General features: G+C 39.5%; 2 protein-coding genes across 2 annotated transcripts; both read right to left on the reverse strand.

Annotated features, from left to right (window-relative positions):
* Positions 1 to 571: 571 nt before the first annotated feature.
* LOC140226101 (uncharacterized) lies at positions 572 to 3,309 on the reverse strand. The gene is made up of 3 exons (XM_072306594.1): positions 3,234 to 3,309; positions 1,215 to 2,436; positions 572 to 723 (listed from the first exon to the last, which is right to left on the reverse strand). The coding sequence occupies exons 1-2, from the start codon at positions 3,307 to 3,309 to the stop codon at positions 1,403 to 1,405; spliced, it is 1,110 nt and encodes a 369-aa protein (XP_072162695.1). The 3' UTR covers positions 572 to 723; positions 1,215 to 1,402.
* A 2,032-nt stretch (positions 3,310 to 5,341) lies between these two features.
* Positions 5,342 to 10,714, reverse strand: LOC109039512 (uncharacterized). Its single transcript, XM_072306595.1, has 5 exons — positions 10,243 to 10,714; positions 9,227 to 9,332; positions 7,472 to 9,118; positions 6,115 to 6,363; positions 5,342 to 5,475 (listed from the first exon to the last, which is right to left on the reverse strand). Exons 1-5 carry the CDS (start codon positions 10,285 to 10,287, stop codon positions 5,342 to 5,344), a joined length of 2,181 nt encoding a protein of 726 aa, XP_072162696.1. The 5' UTR covers positions 10,288 to 10,714.
* Positions 10,715 to 21,262: the final 10,548 nt, after the last annotated feature.

Consider the following 21,262-nt stretch of genomic DNA (forward strand, 5'->3'; position numbering starts at 1 on the left):
AGTTATTGCTATTTCAAGATTACATGTTTAAAGTTTCGAAATTACACAGAGCCTTGTGGCAGAAAGAAAGTTCAAGCTCAATTATACATTTGATTTTAACAGTGATTTTTTTACTGAATATATTTTAGGACTAGAGTTGATGAAATCTTTTGTCACCTCAATTTTTTCAAGAACTGCACTTACATGCCTTGTCTTCCACACCACTGATAAGGAACCTTATTCACTAAAGCTTTCAGTATTCTATTGTTGCAATTTTTCGTAAATTAAAGGTAACAGGAGGGGATCACTAAGTGCGAAAACTAAAGGGGGGAATTTTTTTAGGGGCATCTGGCACTGTGGAGAGTATTATCAGAGTGAATTTGTCGTTGTTAGTGCCATCGAAGTGCATTAATGCTAATTTGGACCGTGATCTCAGCACTGTAGCTTAATCATTCCACAGGACAAAAATTAGTCCCTTGATAGAGAACTAACTCCTACGTAAAAATTTGGACTGTGGTCTAGGTGGGCGAGTGAGTGCTACGTTCAGGCACACATTTATCAAAAGGATGTGAAAAATGCAATGAAGACAAAATGAACAGGAAACAATTATATATTCTAGAACAGAATAGATAGATGTAGAACATGACTTTGGTATCCTTGACTTGAAAATTTGTCTTATGAGCTAGGCTGGCACCAATGACCTGACTTAGAAACAGAGCTGGCATTGGGATGACACGAGTACATCTGCAAAAAATGAGAAACAAGAGGGAAAATTAATTAGGGTAAGTGTACTGCGGTAAGAAGAAGATACTATTTTTTTCACTTCACACATGAATGCTGAGTTTCAGCATTATTAATTTCTCGGTGCTGACAAAGATAGGTGTACATTTGTACTGTTTGGTGATTTTCTTCAATTTTTTATCCGTCAATCGATACTTCTCACAATGAAAAGACGTGCTCCTGATTCATAAGTTTGACTTAAAAACTACTCCTGTTTTACAGTCGAATTCATAAAAATTATCAAATTGACACTGGTACATCTACAACATGTAAAATAATTTAAAATAATGTACAAATTTAAAAAATGAAATTGGTAAATCAGAGAGGGATTCTGCATTACAATTACAGATTTAGGTTTAATCATTATCATTTTTCAATGAATGTCGGGCATTTTAGAATTGAAAGGTGGATGCCTCAATTAAAATTTCAAGAATTGTTCAGACAACTCTACTTACCTGAATATGGCAAAGATATTCTAGATTGGGAAAATTGTCTTATGATTTAGGCTGCCACCAATGACCTGACTTAGAAACAGATCTGGCATTGGGATGACACGAGTACATCTGCAAAAAATGAGAAACAAGAGGGAAAATTAATTAGGGTAAGTGTACTGCGGTAAGAAGAAGATACTATTTTTTTCACTTCACACATGAATGCTGAGTTTCAGCATTATTAATTTCTCGGTGCTGACAAAGATAGGTGTACATTTGTACTGTTTGGTGATTTTCTTCCATTTTTTATCCGTCAATCCGGGGTAGGGCAACGTAAGACAGTTTGTATCCCTCATAGTTCTGTATGCACCTGGATAGGCATAGAACAGGGATGCAGCCCAAACCAACATTTTGGGGGAATATCTAATCATGTTAGAAAACGTCAATTCCAATTGCTCCATTAAGAATTCTAACTTTGACACAACTGTTTCGTCTAATTCGGTGTGTTCAGTTAAACTTTCCTTGACATTATTAGAAAAATACTTAATGCGCTCCACTAATGGAACGGCACTCGACTCAAACGTTTCCATAAATGTTGTAAGACTTTTGAGCTTGCTCCATTTTTCACATTTCAAGCTTGAGCCCAGGATCTGCTGCAATATACTTGGTACTGTGATTTCATTATTTTGAATGATTTTAACACTAAAATCTTGACTTATCTGAAACGCAACTTTGATTTTGGGTAGTGAGTGGAAATTTACATCATCCAAGAGGCAGAATAGAACATGGTTTTCCGCTTGAAAAGTGAGAAAATTAGTGAACTCTTTAACCTTTGCAGTTCTTAATTCCTCAAAACTTAGAATGCGATCTGCTTGGATCGCTTCTCTTCTTGCTGCTAGAGCAACTCTCTTATCAGCTAAATCTGCGGCTACGGCTTGGGCATGAGTCTCAGGTGTTCTCTCGCATTGGGGTAGGTCAGTAGAGTGTTCAGGGGGCCAGTCCGGAAATAAAGAAGGGAAGGCTTCATCGGTTAGCTTGGGGACTCTGCGAGGCAATTCAATAATGCCATTTTCTGCGGTATTTATAAAATCAGAGCAGATAATGTGCTGTGGAGCAAAATGCTTAATGCAAATGACATGGTATTTGGTAACTTTACCGCGTAGATCTTCTCTCCAGATGTAGTGAAGCCACTTGTTTCTCAGCTGCTCGTTTTTGGGGAATTGGAAGGTGGATAAAGCAGCGGTGACTTTTCACCGGTGCGCTAGCGCGACGGGTGACGAAAACGGCTCCGAGCCGCGGCGTTCCGAAAATCGTTCCTAGAAGTTCCCTGGCGCCTCGACAGATTCTCGGAACGCCGCGGCTCGGAGCCGTTTTCGTCACCCGTCGCGCTAGCGCACCGGTGAAAAATTCAGCTTTTTCGGTCATATCTTTTGACTTCACCAAGTCTCCACTTTGATTTTTGGCAAGGGTGTAGATATAGGTCTAACCGACCTCTGGAAAAAAATCGTAGGATTCTATGCACCCCTTTTTAAGATACTTCAATTTTAGACTTCAAAAATTTTCATGAAAAAAAAAATGTAGAAGTTTATTTAAAATACGGTGTGCATACGTGGAAAAACTGTCTTTAGAGCTTTTAATCGGCACCAGAACGGATCAGATCGAATAAACGGCTCTGAAAATACAGGCAATTGATTGAAGGGGTTAACCTCCGTTATTTTACTCAAACTTTAAAGCTCAATAAAAGTTCAACGAACAGACAAAAACATTGACAAATCAACTTTTTGGAACCAGCTCAATGAGTAGAGTGAGTGTACCAAATTTCATCAAATTTGAAGAAGTCGGGTCAAATTTTGGTTTGATTTAGCATGGATTGACCTGTAGGAGATACAATATTAAAACAAAGTCATTATAAATTGAATACTTCCCCTAATCGTCATCAAAGTAAAAGTCATCTACAGCAAGTGGTGCAAGCTCCTTCTCAAATGCGTCAAATTCTGCCAAGAAATCCTTTCGAGCCTCTGATAGAGGTCTCCATTATGATACAAAAATACTCGTAATCCTGCTTTGCTAACGACAGAGGCAGTGTCACGCTGTTACTGCAGGCGCTGCTTGTGGCCATAGGCGTAGCTAGGCCATTTTGCTGGGGGGGGCCTGGCCCCCCACCACCGGGGGGTCTGGGGGGTATGGAATACCCCCCAGGTCAGCGGGGGGTCCGGGGGGCCTCCCCCGGAAAATTTTTGAAATTTTAACTCTATTTGAGCGCATCTCGAGGCACTTGTGGCGTTAATCTTCCTTCAATTTTTGCATAAAATTCACCCAGTTTTATGCATTTTAAGGTTAAAATACTTTGAAATTGTTGCATTCAACAGGTTATTCCATTTATTTTCTCACTTTTAACGATTAAAGATGGTGTTTTTGCACCATCCAGAATTTCTGGGGGGGGCCAGATGATACTATTTCCAATTTTGGGGGGGGGGCCAGGCCCCCCCTGGCCCCCCCCCTTCCTACGCCACTGCTTGTGGCCAGTTGGCTGGCAGAACTGAATCGAACTTTTAAAGAGGTTGTTCCATCCCCCATTAGATTTGGCCCCCTATCAAATATGATCCATCTTTTCAGGAGTGATACAGTAGCATGCGAGACGTTCAAATATGGCGGTCATTTTGACTTAGGCCCACCCAGAGAGGGGGGGCGGGGGGTCAAAGACAAAACCTTCAACTGCCTATAACTTTTGAGCGAAAAATCGGATTGAGTTGACCTTTTTTTGAAATGAAAGATCTCAAAAAGATCTATCTGCTGATACCAGAAAAATTGAAAAAAAGTTAAATTTAATGCAAATTTTTAGCAATTTTTCGATTTTTTAGGAGGCAAAATTTTCAATTTTGTCGTGTTTCGGCACCGCGCAATGACTCTACTAAAACAAAAACAAGTTTTTTAGATTCTACACTCAATTTCCTATAAGATGCAAAAAACCGCATCTTGGGGAAACGTTTAGATCGCGAGCTATGGCTCGTCAAAGTTAGCCCCGCGCTAAGCGCGCGCCCCCTGCGCTGTTCGCATATCCTCTCCACGCGTCTGCCACCGATCCTGTTGCCCCTCCTCCCCCATCCTAAATGCAAATTAACATTATACTACCCAGCTTTCGTATATATCTGCGTTATAGGTACGTGGAAATTTCAGCAAGTTCGTGATTTCCAGTGGAATTGATGCTTTATATCTCTCCCCCCCCCCCCCCCAACCCGGCCACTGTGCTCCAAATATTGTGCGAAAAAGAATTATAAACATTTTCTTGTTACATGTTTTTGCTGATGTAGCACCCTGTGACTACGAAATCGAATTGAGGTAATTTTTTATCCCACCTCCCAACCTCCTTGTGTAACCTGTGTGTATCCTTGTGTAACTGCTTTCAATTCACTTAATAAATTACTTTTTTTATACCTATTCTGTTCATTTTAGCGTGTAATCTAGAAAACAAATACCTCCAGTTAGACACAAGAAAAAACTATTACAACTTGTAGGAAGGGGCAAACTTCAGTGCCAGTGACCGGGTGGGGGGGGGGGAGCGAAAAAAAGTATCAATTCCACTGGAAATCACGAACTTGCTGAAATTTCCACGTACCTATAACGCAGATATATACGAAAGCTGGGTAGTATAATGTTAATTTGCATTTAGGATGGGGGAGGAGGGGCAACAGGATCGGTGGCAGACGCGTGGAGGATATGCGAACAGCGCGGGGCTACCTTTGACAAGCCATAGCTCGCGATCTAAACGTTTCCCCAAGATGCGGTTTTTTGCATCTTATAGGAAATTGAGTGTAGAATCTAAAAAATTGGTTTTTGTTTTGGTAGAGTCATTGCGCGGTGCCGAAACACGACAAAATTGAAAATTTTGTCTCCTAAAAAATCGAAAAATTGCTAAAAATTTGCATTGAATTTAACTTTTTTTCAATTTTTCTGGTATCAGCAGATAGATCTTTTTGAGATCTTTCATTTAAAAAAAAGTTCAACTCAATCCGATTTTTCGCTCAAAAGTTATAGGCAGTTGAAGGTTTTGTCCTTGACCCCCCGCCCCCCCTCTCTGGGTGGGCCTAAGTCAAAATGACCGCCATATTTGAACGTCTCGCATGCTACTGTATCACTCCTGAAAAGATGGATCATATTTGATAGGGGGCCAAATCTAATGGGGGATGGAACAACCTCTTTAATGACGATAGGCCGAGAGCTGGTAAATTATCAATACCAGTTGCGAATTCCAATATGTCCGTCAAGGTAACTTTAGCACTTTCACCTAGTAAAAACAAACAGAAGACATGCATTAGTTGTACATCTTACTTCTTCAGTGAGGCAATTACTGCCAGCATTCTCACATGCATATTTTACCCTTAACAACCCCCCTGATGTATAATTCATCTACCTTCTTTTCCATTTCTAATTTTGTTTTCATGTTAGCAAACTTGATCTAGTGGTTTGTCTTCTTTGATTAGAGAAGATGTGTATTTGAAATGAATTAAGAATGGTTCAAATTTTACTTAAATATTTTGTAATTTATCAACGAAAAAAAAAATGTAAAAATTAAACCATAAAAAAGAAAAAAATTGAATCATAAATTGGTCACTGATAGAATGATGCACTTGCAATTATTCACAAAGAAACTAAACATTGATTAAACCTTAAACAAGAGAAACAAACAGGAACACAATCCTGCTAGGATTTGAACTAATGCTCATTCACACATGCACAGAATTTACCACATCATTGCGCAGCACAAACATTGGAGGCTGTTCGACGAACTTTATAAAAGAAAAAAAACAAGAAACAATATTATGATTTACATTGAATAACTTGAGAAGGCATCAACAAGGGGCAGGGAGGGGGGGGGGCAAGCATAAGAATCTAAAATAAGAGGAAACAAAAACAATGCCATTACCTTCACAATCCTTGACAAATTGCTTTAAATGAGCAAGAACGCGTTTTTCATCCTCAGTTACAGGATAGGAAGAAAATGCTGCGATGAAGTTTTTGGCAGTCAGGACTTCATCAACCGAGCCAAAAATGTTCCAAAATTCTGCAGGATTGGCTTCAACATACTTCAAAAGAGAAGTTCCCTCATTCAGTCCATCTTTAAATTGTGAGAGAGGGTCTTTAATTTTGTCATGTAGATGGTACTCCAAAACATCTAAAGCAACAACCAAGAGAAAAAATATAAAGTTAAATTATGGATATAATTGTAACAGAGATAGTGAAGAAAATGAGGGTTTGCCGCAATGGGATCATTCATAAGTTACATCACAATAGGAATCAGATTTTTACACATTCCTTTCCCCCTAGTCAGAAGCCTGGACCCCTTAAAAATTTACACCATGCAGTCTTTGACCCGACCCACTCAATAGTAGATAACTATTAACTCAGATAAATCCATACTAAATGACAGGAATATATATTCGTTAAGGGTTGGAAATTAATTTCTCAATGAAATAGGAATACGTAATAAATAAACATACAAAAGAGTATATGAACAGAAAACATAAATTGAGTGGATAAACTGTTGTGGGACAGGATGAAAATGAAAGGACTTCATTCTGATCTTTCAAAACACTGAGAAAATAACTGCATTTTTCCAGCTAAATTGTGAAGTTTAAAACTCAAATGCTGTGGAAAGCAACAATGCAGACGTCAAGTCTTCAGATATCAATGGTGACACTACAAGACCTGCGGGGCGATTATTGAAATGATATCGACTGTATGTCAGCGCTTTGTCATGTCGCGCCATCGACTAAGCCATTGCTGAGTCGATGGCGCGACATGACAAAGCGCTGACATACAGTCGATATCATTTCAATAATCGCCCCGCAGGTATTCTGGTGGGCCATGATGCTGATGTCCTGTTGAATTTTCCTTTTTTGAAGTATGGGTAATCATATTTTTGGCACCAAACTTTGCGTGATTAATATTTCTCCTATCAAAATTATTCTGTAACAGTTTTGTATAAAATGTCTAGTTATAATTCTATGATGTTTAAATAGAGCAGAAATTAAACATTACAATAAGGGTAATGTATTTTTGTAGTTCTAGTGTCAATATTTTGTAAGTACAAGAGTCCCATTCTCAAAAAAGCAGCAGTTCGTAATTATGTGCAGAAGGAGGATAATTCTTCTCTTTTGACCAGGAATATCACCATCGTAAGGAATGTAACCCATATAGTCCTGAAAAATTGTAGCATGCTATTTGACCTCATAAATCAGTATCTACTTTTGCGAGCAAGATTGAAATGAAAAACAGGTTACCTTTCAATATTTCTTCTTTCTTGAAAAACTCTTTCTCTTCAAGAAAGTGCTTCTTTACAGCACACCGGTAGGAAGACTCGTTATCACGGATGACAGCATTCACTTCATGATGATTTGCAGCATTTTCCATTTGTTCAATGGCGTGTCTCGTATTCAAATCCGGAACCAAGCTACTCTTCAATTCCAAATTTTTCAAGGATCCTTGGGATATGAGCTCAAACAGAGCCTTAGAGAGAAACTGAGGTCTTGGTCCTTCATGCAAGAAAGTGAACTGCAAGATCTGTCCAGCTTTTTTATAAAGGCCTTCTTTCAAACTCTGTTTACAGTATGTCAAAGTTTTCTCTGATGCTCCTTCGAATATTCTGGTGTCTTCCTTCACTTCAAGTACAAGGGAGTTGAGAAAGGCTTTTAAAGGACCTTTGCCCACAACGACTTCGCATTCAAATCGAACACTTAACCGGTCAAGAACAGAAAAAGAAGGGTCTTCGAGGAGACGTAACATATCTGGATACAAAGTGTCCCTTCGCGCTCTAATGTGCCTCTTAGTTGATTTAAGGTGCATTTGCAGTTGAAGTGAAGCTAAAACGTCTGCCACGGAGAGACGATTTTCTCGATTTTGGGAAATATCTTCCGGTTTAACATCAATGAGCATGTGATTTCGGCCATAATCATCTGTGTACATAAAGGTCCCAGGTTTACCATGAGAGAGTTTAGAATTATTATCAGCAGCAGTCGAGGTTGAGGCACATGCAATATCTTCCCATTGACTGGAAACCGGATGAGGAGATGAATCAGAATTGGAGGAAACTTTGAAAGGAGATGACCGGAAGAAGGAAATCTCAGGTGGAAGTTTTCGTTGGCCTCCTTTGGGTTTTTCCTTAAACCAGTAGTCCAGGGAAGAAGAACTATCAGAATCACTGCTGGTTATTAAATTGGTGTGTGCTATTTCCGTGGTTGGCTCGGAAACGTTTCTTGAAACAATATTTGCTTCATTACATGGAGCTGAGTGGGTACTGGGTTGTGCTGAAGTCTTCAGGGAGGATGAACTTGGAGAGATCGGTGTTGATGCAGACTCTGTCTTCAGAATTTTGGATTTTGTCTCACATATTGAGGACGAATCATCAGAAGTATCGGTAAGATCTCTTGATGGCTTGACGTAAATAATGGATTTTGTGTTACGGTTTAAAAATTCTCCATCTATTTCTTCATTAGGGATAATGAATGATTTTAAATTTTTACCATTATATTTTACGAACTGAAAATCAATTTCTTGATTGTTAAGAACATCAACAAACCATTCAGAAATTTTCTGTTTTAATTTCTCATTTGTCCAATTCTTATCAAATTTGCGGTGATCTTTAACGAAACCACTTCCCTCAAGTATCTCTCTCTTCTCAGGAGAGAGAGTTGTGGCAGATGATTCATCGAGCAATATTACCTGACGGTAAAAAGGTTTTTCCTTAATCAGCGGATGCCGCTTGAAAGATCGTGGAGTAAATTGTGGGGTACTTAAATTGTGGGGTTTAAAAGATGGAATTACGATTTTCCTGTAATTTTCTTGTTGTTGTTGTGATGTTTGAGGTTGAGGTGTACTGCTCAATGGAGTTGCAGTGGCATCTTGTAATCTAGGTTGGTCCCTGTTACTGGTATTCCTGTAATTTTGTTGTTGTTGTGATGTTTGAGGTGTACTGCTCACTGGAGTAGCAGTGACATCTTGTAATCTAGGTTGGTCCCTGTTACTGGGTTGTTGTTGTTGTTGTTGTTGTGGTGGTGGTGGTGTTTGCTGAAAATTGACAAGTGCCGTTTGAAGAGCATTGCGCAAAGACTGCTCTAAAAAATTCTTCAGCTCTTCATTGGAACCCTGAAAAATCAAAAAATGCGTTAACTATAGGTTTATGTAAGGTTACATTACGTAATATTTCTAATATGCAAATAATAAATACAATGATAAGATAATAACATTCCTTTTCTCTATCTCTCTTTTAATTCATTTTATTTCCTTTACTTCATTGTTTACCTGCGTCATTTATTTTCGACCTTTTTAGTTGTCTTTTAACTTGATTCATTATGTTACTTATAATCTAATTGAGGGGCTTGGAGGATAAGGCGCATAAGTGCAGTTTTTTTAAAAAACTGAGATATTAGTGATTTCAAGTAAAACTAGTAGTAATGCACATTCTGTGTAAAATTCGCTCCCGAATTCTAATTTTTAAGCATCAAGAAGTCAGTTTGAACTTTTTCTTTCTGCTACAAGGATCAATGTTATTTCGAAACTTCAAACATGTAATTCTTGAAATAGCAAAAACTGCACTTTTGCGCCTTGTCCTCCAAACCCCTCAATTTACTTTACGGAGAGAGATGGGTAGGTAGAACTGGGGAAAGAAAAGAAGAGACAAAAGTCACAGCAGTCTGGATGCATCAATCATCAGTTGGCCCATTGGTTAGCATGTAAATATCTGTTGAATGGTGCAATTTTTTAATGTGACATTTGACTCCTCTTTTCTTTCCCCAGTTCTAATTGTCAGTAAGGGCTTTCGAGCCTCAGGTTAACGTCCAAGTCATGAGGTTTGCCTTTATAAGCTACGATAGAACTAGATTGTTAAATTTTGCGATTTTGAGTTACAGTAAGAGAAAGCTATCTATGTATATCCTATGTATCATAGATGCTCAAGAGTAAAAGACATGGTTCTGGCCTGTCTTTCGATCATTGGAATACGAAAGCTTTAATGTTCACAGTCTGGCTATTTAGAGTAACAGACTGAGTAACTCACACATTCTTGGATAACCACAAGCAGCGACAGCCCTGTGCATATCATGTTCCAAACTAGGCTCGAACTGCCCAGGGCCCTAATTGCAGTTTTGGGCCCTTTAAAGATATAATGTAACCAAAGACATAGAGACGGAGCACTAGAAGAAAAAAATGAAACCACGTTTCCAACTGGCGGCAAGATCCTCGACAAGTTTGAAATTCAAATAAAAAGCGGCGATGGAATAAAATTACTAAAACAAAGTATTCTAGGTTGATTTTTTCTCAAATTCAATTATCCACATATAATTTTTTAAGTTCAGATTATTTTTGGTCCATCATCGACCGATTAATCTCATATGGGAGTAACGATCATCTAGGACTGTAATGGCCTGTTTGAACCGGCAGGACCACCATGAGCAACAGAAAAACTCACTTCATCTGAGATCCTTGCTTGTAACCAAGCCAAAGTAAGTTAATCATAAAAAGTCACCCTCCCAACTTTATTTATTTGTTCGTTTTAGGCATCTAAAACGAGTGACGAGTGTAGAGCAAGAAATGTGCAAAACTCTAGAGGACAAGTTCAAATCAAATTTCCGCACCATGGATTCTCACGCTTATTTACACACTCACACAAGCACAGAGGCTAGGGCGGCTTCACTTCTCCCCCATGTTAGTAGATACGAGTGCTCCGTTTTCATGTTTTGGAATCTAACAGCCTCCGGTCAAAAAGGAAACTTGAGGTAAACTAAAATTCTGGAGCCTACAGATAGGCCCTTAGAATGGATGAGACAGCATTAAGGTCATTCGGTGAGGAAAAGGAGTTGTCTCTGCGCATGGTCATGCTTCATTTCTTAAAATACAGGGTGTTTCAGACCACCCGTACCAGGTCTTTTTCTCGGTTGGTTTAGGTCGTACGAAGTCGGAGACTGCGGGGTTGAATAGGGAATTGACCCCAAGGAATCCGAATTTTGTGGTCCCGAAACCCTCCCACCTCCCCTTGGGGGGTTAAGGGGGGGTCACGATGCTAAAAGTCACGGTTCCCGATCGAATTGCGGATCGATCGCATCAGAATTGAAAAGCACGGAAAATTTCACGTGGAATTGACCCCTAAAAATCCAAAATCGGACCATCCAAGGCCAATAAATGATCCCCTAAAGAGGGGGACAGTACCCCCCCTCCATAATTTCTCTTTGGTCTCAAAATTGACGTAAATTCTCCAGAAAAAGACGGTTTCCCAGGTTATCGACCTCGAGAAATCCAAATTTCATGGTCCCGAAGCTCCTCTAGCTCCCCTTGGGGAGTAAACGGGGGGCCCAATTTTAAAAATCGGGGCTCCTTTCCGAATCGCAAATTGATTGCATCCAAATTGAGGAGCAGAACACATTTACATCTTAAGTGACTCCTAAGAGTTCTAATTGACCCCCCTGAACGGCAGAAAGTAACCACCTGAGGAAGGGGGCCGCGCCCCCGCCAAAAATTTCTCAGGATTCCTCTTTGGTCGCAAAATTGACTTCGATTCTCCAGAAAAAGACAGTCTCCCATGTAATCGACCCCAAGAAGCTCAGGGAACATGAAATTTAGAGTCCTCGGGGTCGATTACATGGGAAACTGTCTTTTTCTGGAGAATCGAAGTCAATTTTGCGACCAAAGAGGAATCCTGAGAAATTTTTGGCGGGGGCGCGGCCCCCTTCCTCAGGGGGTTACTTTCTGCCGTTCAGGGGGGTCAATTAGAACTCTTAGGAGTCACTTAAGATGTAAATGTGTTCTGCTCCTCAATTTGGATGCAATCAATTTGCGATTCGGAAAGGAGCCCCGATTTTTAAAATTGGGCCCCCCCGTTTACCCCCCAAGGGGGGCTGGAGGAGCTTCGGGACCATGAAATTTGGATTTCTCGAGGTCGATTACCTGGGAAACCGTCCTTTTCTGGAGAATTTACGTCAATTTTGAGACCAAAGAGAAATTATGGAGGGGGGCACTGTCCCCCTCTTTAGGGGATCATTTATGGGCCTTGGATGGTCCAATTTTGGATTTTTAGGGGTCAATTCCACGTGAAATTTTCCGTGCTTTTCAATTCTAATGCGATCGATCCGCAATTCGGTCGGGAACCGTGACTTTTAGCATCGTGACCCCCCCTTTACCCTCTAAGGGGAGGTGGGGGGGTTTCGGGACCACAAAATTCGGATTCCTTGGGGTCAATTCCCTATTCAACCCCGCAGTCTCCGACTTCGTACGACCTAAACCAACCGAGAAAAAGGCCTGGTACGGGTGGTCTGAAACACCCTGTATATGGAGAATTGAAAAAAATGATTGATCCTTGTAATACAACTAAAGTGAAGGAACCAATTCCAGGTACCTTGTTCGTACTGTTCCATAAAAAAGGCTCCACCGCTAATGTTCTCAGAATTTTTCTTTGTTAATAATTTTGGTCCTCGAACTTAATGCAGCTGCATGTTTGTGCTTCTTGCTGAGCTAGCGTTCTATCAATGGTGCTTAAGTAGGGCGTCTACTAAAACAGGTTGGCCAAAAATCAGTACCTACTTTCACAGTACATTCCCAAGTAATTCAGTATACCTCGTAAATAGAAAAATTAAATACTTTTTCAGTGGGTAATCTCAACTTGACAATATTCGAAAAATTCCAAAAATTTTAATTTCTCACTGAAATTGCGGAAAAAAAAAAAAAAAAAAAAAAAAAAAAAAAAAAAATCCAGACCTTCTTGCGGAATTTCCGCACTCCTTCAGTACCTCCGGAATGCCCTTAACAAATCAGTACTATTTCCAGACTTGTAGACACACTGATAAAATAAAAGACTGATGACGATCTAATTACCATTTTTTGGAATGTTTTGCACTGTTGAGAAGAATGCGTTGTTGGTTGAAAAACTGATGAACTATCTTGTACTTTGTTCTTTGTTGTTGTTGTTGTTCCTTTGTAGGTTGGGTAAAAAGGGGCCAATACAACAGGAAATGAAACTCGAAAGAAACAAAAACAATTATCAAAAAATGGATGATGTAACAATTTAAAGGTAGATAGTGAATAGTAAATAATGGTGTGGGGAAATCTAGGAGGTTCATCTATTTTTCTAATGAAAGGCACCAGATGAAAAATTTCAGCGGAGGATGGATGGCAATAATGTGAGATTTCGGGAACCATGTTTAAAAGAGAAGTAGTTTGAGGGTCACTAGAATGATCTACCATATGGTAGATCATGTATGGAAGGGACAACATGTTTCTAGAAAAGGTCATGAATACTTAAAGTCAACCAAAATGAGAATAAGTAAAGGTGGTAGTAGAAAATTTGTGGTATTTAGTGATTGAGGAACTAGATTTGATCTTTAATTTGTTAAAATGAAGTTGTGATAACAATGCTTGTTTTCTAATGTAATTGAATCGAACCTCAGCTACTATCGAACCTCAGCTACTCTAACAATAGTTCGTATCAACATACATTTTTTCGTTGTACTTTCCTGATTTTTTTTTTTTAATATTTTCAAGTTTTATTGACATGTAACAAGCCCCAAAGAAGGCTGCAGCATTGAAGATAAAATGATAGAATTGACGAAGGGAGCAATGAATAGCAATTTGATGGAAAAGTACAATGGTAACCCTCGCATGCAATCACAGTTCCTGCTGGTGAATTGGGTTTGGCTCAATAATGTGTGTCAAGAGTTAAAAAGTGGGTGGGCTCTGTTCTTTCCTGGTTACTCTAATGATTCACTTTCCCTTCTTAAAATATATTTCAATCAAAGATGCATTTATGGTTTCAACCAAGTGTAAGTTGACAAGGGCTGCTGATAAAAATGACCTACGAGTTAACGTGTTACAATACTTACTGGCACCTCCCACAGGAGGATGACCCTGTGAAGGAAGGGGAAAATACAAAAATTTAGAGAGGGACACTGATTAAATAGAAAGAGAATCTAATCTGGCTTGTAAGGTTTCTCTTCATGCGGCGGGACATCATGAATGTTGTCGCCTCTACGAGCAAGGGGTAACCTCTTGGAACTGGTGTTAATAGCATATTAGCCATTTAAGAAAGTTACTGGGAGCTATGCATGTTCAGACGATGAACAACATAAGGTACAGATTACATACAAATACCTTTCAACAGATGCAGAGCACAGCGTGACGGCTCTGAAAGATAACCCAACTCAAAAATCACACTGTGTATCTTGTGGACAGAAAACTCGATAGTTACTTGAATGGCATCAGAAAACAACACCACAATTATGATAATTATTGATTTGAAATTCAATAATAAGGTGAGGGGCAGAGGACGATCAATTGAGAGGGATTCCGGAAGAAGGGGCCATAATGGTTCAGGTGTGCACATCCTCCAGGCAAAATCTATCTGGACCCACAGAGGAGCGTACCTTGGAGGATCGTTAGAGCCCTCGCCAAATAAGGTTACGCACTTCTAGACTTCGACAGAAGATTGTCGGACATTACTTTAACATGTATAGTAAATGGAATAACCAAAGAGAGCAGATCTTCAGTCGCAATCTACAGGTGCGTAAACTCATTTATCGTGGACTCTTGATGCTTGTCCCAACAAAACAGATCAGAAAAACGAAGTTGAGCAAGTTTAATGGGCCTTCTTACAGGAACTCTAGCCAATAGCAAAATATTCTTGAACAGCAATCAGTGGTAAAGCCTGATGAGTCTTAAGTCAGATTCAATTGCCTCATGGAGCCTGTCTACTCGTAGCAGGGTTATAGGGGCTACCAAAACCCAATCAGCAAAAGTGAATGAAAAATCTTGAAAGTACTGTTAGTACAGTTTATTAATAAGTCTAATCTTAATCGTAATCTTAAATCAGCTTCGATGGCCTCATGGGGTCAGCCAAGTCGAAAGAAGGTCAAAAAACTTCAGCTCCTTCATGAGATCTGATTGTTCACAGTCATTAAAAGAGAGGTAAGAGACAAATAATAATCTTGAAAATTAAAAGGGCAAAGAGAGAAGAATAAATATAAGTATATACCTACAAAATTTACTGGAGAAGGTGGCCGTTCGCCGTTAGAGCTTTAGGCGCCGGGAGCTGCACTGCTTAGTGCACACTGCTAACTGCTAAAGTGCATAATGCGCGGGAAATTGGGATGTAAACAAAATTCCACAAAATTCACTACTTCTTTTTCTTCATTTTCATTTCGACAGGGTCCAGTTCGTTGCCTAAACAGGGAACGCCGGGGTCGCGCGAGAAATTACGGGTGGTAGGGCGAAGGGTTACAGAAATCGTTCCATACGCTTCGTTTGAGCCCTTCACTCGGGAGTGTCCCTGTCCCTGCGCCGCCGTGGCGCACAGTAGATCGAGTCAATTAGAGAGGTCGGACATGAAATTTTTGACTAAAACTGCAAATTTTGACGTTTATTTCGTCACATTTAAAATTTTGAAGGGTGCCCTCAGTATAAAATTTTACGAGGAAACCATAGGAACCCGTTTTAGGACTTCCAAGTTCTGTACGAACTGAGTTGTTAGCGTTTTTAAAGTCTCCTTCGTCCGACCTCTCCCTTTGACTCGATCCATTGTGCGGCGCTCGCGGTTTCCGGCGCTTGGACCGCGCGGAGCGGAAGAAGGGTTTTTAACGCCGGGTTTGGCGAAATGCGGGACTGAGTCACGTACCGACCAAACCGATCGGGCTTACGCTTTGAGCCGTTCCCGACTTGGTTTTGGCTCTTGTCGGCTTTACTGCCGTTTCTAAGTTAAAACGTCGTACGACCATTCGAATTCTCCCAAGTTACCTCTTTGAAAATATTTATTCTTAAAAAATGTATCTCCCCCTGAAATTTGCAGACAATTTAGAACCAATTGCGAACGAAATTCTGTGAATAATCGGATGAGAAATATCCACAATTGTTTTGAAAATTCGTGATATGTCGAAGGAAATTTGGCAATTCGCTCTATCTCGCCCGAAAATTTGGACATTACCAAATTTTTACCGTGGTAATGTACAGAGGAAACTTGTGAATTTTTGTAACTTTCTTGTGATCTATTCGCAATTCAATCCATTGGCCCGAACAATTTCAAAGGATCATTTTTCTGACATTTTCTAGAAATGAATATTTCACGAATCAAAATTCGGAAACATTGGAATGCTCGTATGAGATTTCTTCTTAGTACGGAAGAGTAGTAAGTCCCGGTCCCAGTAAGCCGTGAAATTGCTCGTCTCGGTCAATACATGAGATATCACTATTCGAGCTCCTAAGTAGTCGTTTTGCCTATTCTCTCAGATGAAGGCGTTTCTCAGCATTGTGAATTTGGCAATTTTTGATGGCTCGTAAGGCGTTCTTACGCAGCACGGCAGTTTAGTTGACCATAGACCCGTGCCCTGCCGTCATATCAAAAATAAAGCCGTTAGTGCCAACATGAATTTGAGAAATTAGGTTCATTTGCTTGTAAGTGCTTGCTCAACCGTAAGTGCTATTTTTTGCAAACTTTTGTTGTTGCTTTTGGTCCAACATCGAACAACTTTTCAGGTCCAAAATTGGCAGAAAAGGGCGCATTTTTACTGAAAGAACTGCTCTCCTTGGATGTCCGGTGGAATTATGCTCCTTACGGCTGTTTTGTCTTAAACAACGTCAATTCAGTATTTAATCAGTCTTAATCTTCAACAACGTAAAATATTATAGAGAATCCATCATGTTGTAAACTAGTATACGCGTTCTGTTCTTTCACTGTGTATACGAATGTGATTTTTGGCAGTTACCAACGCTGTTTTCCTCCCATTTTAATCCGTTATATTTATTCGATTCTAAGTCAGAATCCTCTACAAATATTGATTACTTTACGTAAATTTCAACGGACGATACCCAGAGTTGCCAGTTTTTAAAGTTCGCTACTACAACATTACAGAAGAATCACCAAATTTTTACCGATACTTACCGAGAAAGCTTGTAAATTTTTCTAACTTTTTTGTGACCTGTTTGCAATTCCATCCATTGGACTGAACTATTTCAAAGGATCATATTTGTACATTTTCTAGAAATTAATATTTTAAGAATCAAAATTTGTCAACATTAGAATGCTCGTATGAGATTTTTCCTCATTACGGTAGAGTAGTAAGTCCCATTCCCAGCTCTGAAGAAGCCGTGGAATTGCTCGTCTCGGTCAATTCATGAGATACCACTATTCGAGCCCCTAAGTAGTCGTTTTCCCTATTCTCTCAGATGAAGGCGTGTCCCAGCTCTGAAGAAGCCGTGGAATTGCTCGTCTCGGTCAGTTCAAGAGATACCACTATTCGAGCTCCTGAGTAGTCGTTTTGCCTATTCTCTCAGATGAAGGCGTGTCCCAGCTCTGAAGTAGAGTCCCTTTATACCCAGAGTTAAGACAACTCGATTATCAGCTGACTGGCAGCCGGCCTTGGCTGGCCATGGAGGCCGAAACGAGTGCACCCAAACGAACGATATTGAGGGATAAGGATCAGGAATCCTGCGATGTCTGTCACACAAAAACAACAACATCTATACAAATATGGATACGTATAATGCTGCTTATAAAGCTAGGTGGAAAGAGAGAAGGATGAATGCAAATACTTTAAGAAGTGTCGAACGTTTAAATTGTAGAAGTTCATTCATTTGCCAGATGGAAATCAACGTTCTTAGTACTTTTCAGGAACAACTTATGTAAATAGCAATTTTTCTCGGATTTTCATCACTCAAATGGTAAAAGTAAAGGCAGATTTGAAATTTGCAACAAAAATTGCCCTTGGGAAGTTCTCCTTAATTCAAAATGATGCGTTTTAGAGCCACAGTTTCGAGGTGGTTCAGGAAATCAATCGTTTTAGTATTCTTTAGGAATAACTTGTGTAAATAGAAATTTTTCTCGGATTTTCATTACTCAAATGGTAAAATGAAAGGCAGATTTTAAATCTACGACCAAAATTGCTCTTGAAAAGTTCTCCTTAATTCAAAATGATGCGTTTTAAAGCCACAGTTTCCAGGTAGAAATCAATGTGTTTAGTATTTTTCAGGAACAACTTATGTAAATAGCAATTTTTCTCGGATTTTCATTACTCTTATGGTAAAAATAAAGACAGATTTGAAATCTACGACAAAAATTGCTTCAGAAAAGAGCTCCTTAACTAAAAATAATGCGTTTTAAGCCACAGTTGACAACAAAACGCAAGTGGTCGAGCGCATGTCCGGGCAAACCGGCCTTTCGCCACACCGTGGGTCGTGAGGATTTTTGTGCAAATTTCGGTGGATTTTCTCCACAGTATGAAGTAAATTCCTTAAAATTTTCAAAGGAATCTACACAAACGTTCTCTCGTAAAAAATTAAATTGCCCAGTTAAAGGCAATAGCTGTTGTGGCTTGGTTCCTTTCTGTTAGACGCTGTCCATTTAGCATTATTTCTCCACCATAGCGTGTATCTTTATCCCCAGAGGATCTGTCTCTGAACTTTTCTATTATCACATGCAGTCTGATTGACATTCGCACAAAAAATAATAAGTTGCATGTGAGCCAAAGGCGACCATTCAGTCCTGTGCAACGCCCCACAAATTATGCCGCACACTGTGACGAAATGGGTAAAAGGTCGGACATGGGGGTGTCTCTAATTTTGGATCCGGAGTGGTCATGAAGTGTTCCTAAGGGTTCAAACTATACGAATCTAGCATGTATTTTCAATTTTTTTCCTCCAATTTTTTCCTAGAGCTCCTCAAATGTGGCAGATTCCGCTGTTCCTGAAATTGTCACACTTCGTCAAAATCTTTTCGACCCTTATATTTTGTTGTGACGTTATTGCATGTAAATTTTGATGCCTGGAACTTATTGTTGAGACTCCAAGGAACATTTTTCACTGGTAATAATTGAAATTATGTCAAATCTGAAGGCTGCCACGTAACCGTAAAGTTACCTACTTCAAAAAGATGAAAATTGAACTTTAGGCAAGCTTTCAAAAAATTCGCCGCATTTCGCCGAAAAAGTAAGCATATAGCGTGCTCAAGTAATCCTTCGAGAATGATAATCAGCCATATTTGGCTGCAGATAGGCGCAGATTCGTGAGATTCTTTGATTTTCGTCTGAAAAGGCCAGACGGCACGAGCGGGTCTCTCTCCGTCAAACTCAATTCGACCCTTATATTTTGTTGTGAGATTAACCCATGTAAATTTTGATGCTTGAAACTTATTTTTAAGACTCTACGGAACATTTTTCAGTGGCCACATTTGAAATTATCTCGACGCTGAAGGCTACCACGTATCTATAAAGTTACCCGCTTTAGAAACATGAAAATTGAACTTTAAGCAAGCTTTTAAAAATTGTGCCGCATTTTGCCGAAAAAGTAAGCATATGGCGTGCTCCAGTAATCTTTTGAGAATGATAATCAGCCATATTTGCTTGCAGATAGCTGCACATTCGCGAAATTTATTGAATTTTGCAGACGGCACAAGGCATCCTGCAAAAGCGTACGTAGGGACGTCCCTCCTAAAAAATTGGAAAATGTACAATTGTTCATATATTTTGTATGGTTTTAAGACCAGCATTCCTCTGCCCAAGATACCTAAATTATAACCCCCCCCCCCTCCCCCGGTGTCAGCTTAGAGGTATTTGCCTCTCTCGAAAGCAAATATCGCAGGTTGCTAAATGCGCTTAATCTAATTATTAGACCCTGCGAAGTAAGGCGTAGCAGTTTCATCTAAGTAATATTGTGAACATAATAATGACTACGCATAGTAGTGTTAAACATCAGCAAATATGGTTACATTCCATCCGCTTAAGACGCGACAGCGTAACTGGCCAATGCGGATTTCCCATCGTAGGATTAGAGGTAAATTGATCGACGAGGGGACTTTATCCTAACTGTTACTAGACCATTTATTGATGACTGTTATGCCACCTGAATCTGGTATCCAAAACAATCGAGAGGATAAGAGGAAATGCATCAAATAATCAGTTTTACATTAAACAGTTGTATATGGTTGAAACAACAATAAAAACGCAATAATCTTAATCGCAAAATCTTAAAAATCATGAGGCCACTGCACTTCTAGTCCTTCATCATAGCAATAATGACATGCATTGACATCAACTTCGAAGAGGACCCTCTTGAAGAGAGGTAGAGGAAGTAGAGGAATCGATGGACGATGGCGGAACGGACGACAGCGAATAAGATGATTACTTACATAGGCCTTCCAACCGATTTTTTCTGTCAACTGTGTTCTAATAGCGAACCGTATACTGAATAAGTATAGAGTTTTTTCATGAACTGACGGTTTACTTTAATCTCCTATTGTTTCAATACGTTCTAATTATTCCACTTTGAAATAACTGCACAATAATCAGATATATTAAAGCATAATTTTATTGTACCCGATACTTCTTCCTAAATGTTGATGTGATGTAATGTTGGCGTCGATGAATCGATAGAACTATGGTCAAAATCGAATTCTACGATAAAAATCCTTCAGATTATGTGAAATTAAACTTGAAATTTTGGAAAAGGGAGTGAAACAGTTGAGAGAAACTGGAGAGGAAATCTACGAAAACACCTTGGTTCCTACAATCCTGAGCAATACTTCATAAAAACACCCGAAAACATGCATTTCCGTTTGAGAATCGGCAAAACTAAGGTCAAAATCGGATTCTGCGATGAAAATACTTCGGGAACGCATGATTCTGACCTGAAATTTCATAAAGATCGAAGGATATAGCGGAAAGAAGTTGCGGAGGAAGTCCATGACCGGGCAATCCTATGTTTCGTTACAGTGTGTGCCGGTTGGGTCATGCTGGTGACAAAAGATTTAGATAAACAGAAAATTCAGGACAAGAAACAAAAAAAGTAATTAAGAAATAAATCACCATTAGGAAATACGGGTAATACGGCTGGTTGACGATTTTTCTGAGGTTTGTCCATGGTAGTATTGCAGTCACTAGCATCAGACTCTATGTCTATGAGATGGTCCTTCGCCAAGATAATGTCGCAAATATTTCGATAGTAAAATTTTACGATTTGAAAAACAGGCCAGGAGTCTTTAGGCGGTTTACAGGCTTCTGTTATGCTGTTTCTTTCGTAGGTAGACATCTTCTTAGGATAAAAGCAAGAGC

Source organism: Bemisia tabaci, chromosome 1 (genome assembly GCF_918797505.1).
Source record: "Bemisia tabaci chromosome 1, PGI_BMITA_v3".
In the NCBI taxonomy this organism is placed as follows: Eukaryota; Metazoa; Arthropoda; class Insecta; order Hemiptera; family Aleyrodidae; genus Bemisia; species Bemisia tabaci.

Bases quoted from the DNA above. Each gene is read 5' to 3' on its own strand.
- LOC109039512 (XM_072306595.1), bottom strand. From the start codon at position 10,287: ATGATATGCACAGGGCTGTCGCTGCTTGTGGTTATCCAAGAATGT. The intron at 9,333-10,242 runs GTGAGTTACTCA...TTGATTTTTCAG, and splicing joins TTGTGGTTATCCAAGAATGT to GGTTCCAATGAAGAGCTGAA. The intron at 9,119-9,226 runs AACAACAACAAC...ATTACAGGAATA, and splicing joins ACCACCACCACAACAACAAC to CCAGTAACAGGGACCAACCT.
- LOC140226101 (XM_072306594.1), bottom strand. From the start codon at position 3,309: ATGGCCACAAGCAGCGCCTGCAGTAACAGCGTGACACTGCCTCTGTCG. The intron at 2,437-3,233 runs GTATCATAATGG...ACCGGTGAAAAG, and splicing joins GCAGGATTACGAGTATTTTT to TCACCGCTGCTTTATCCACC.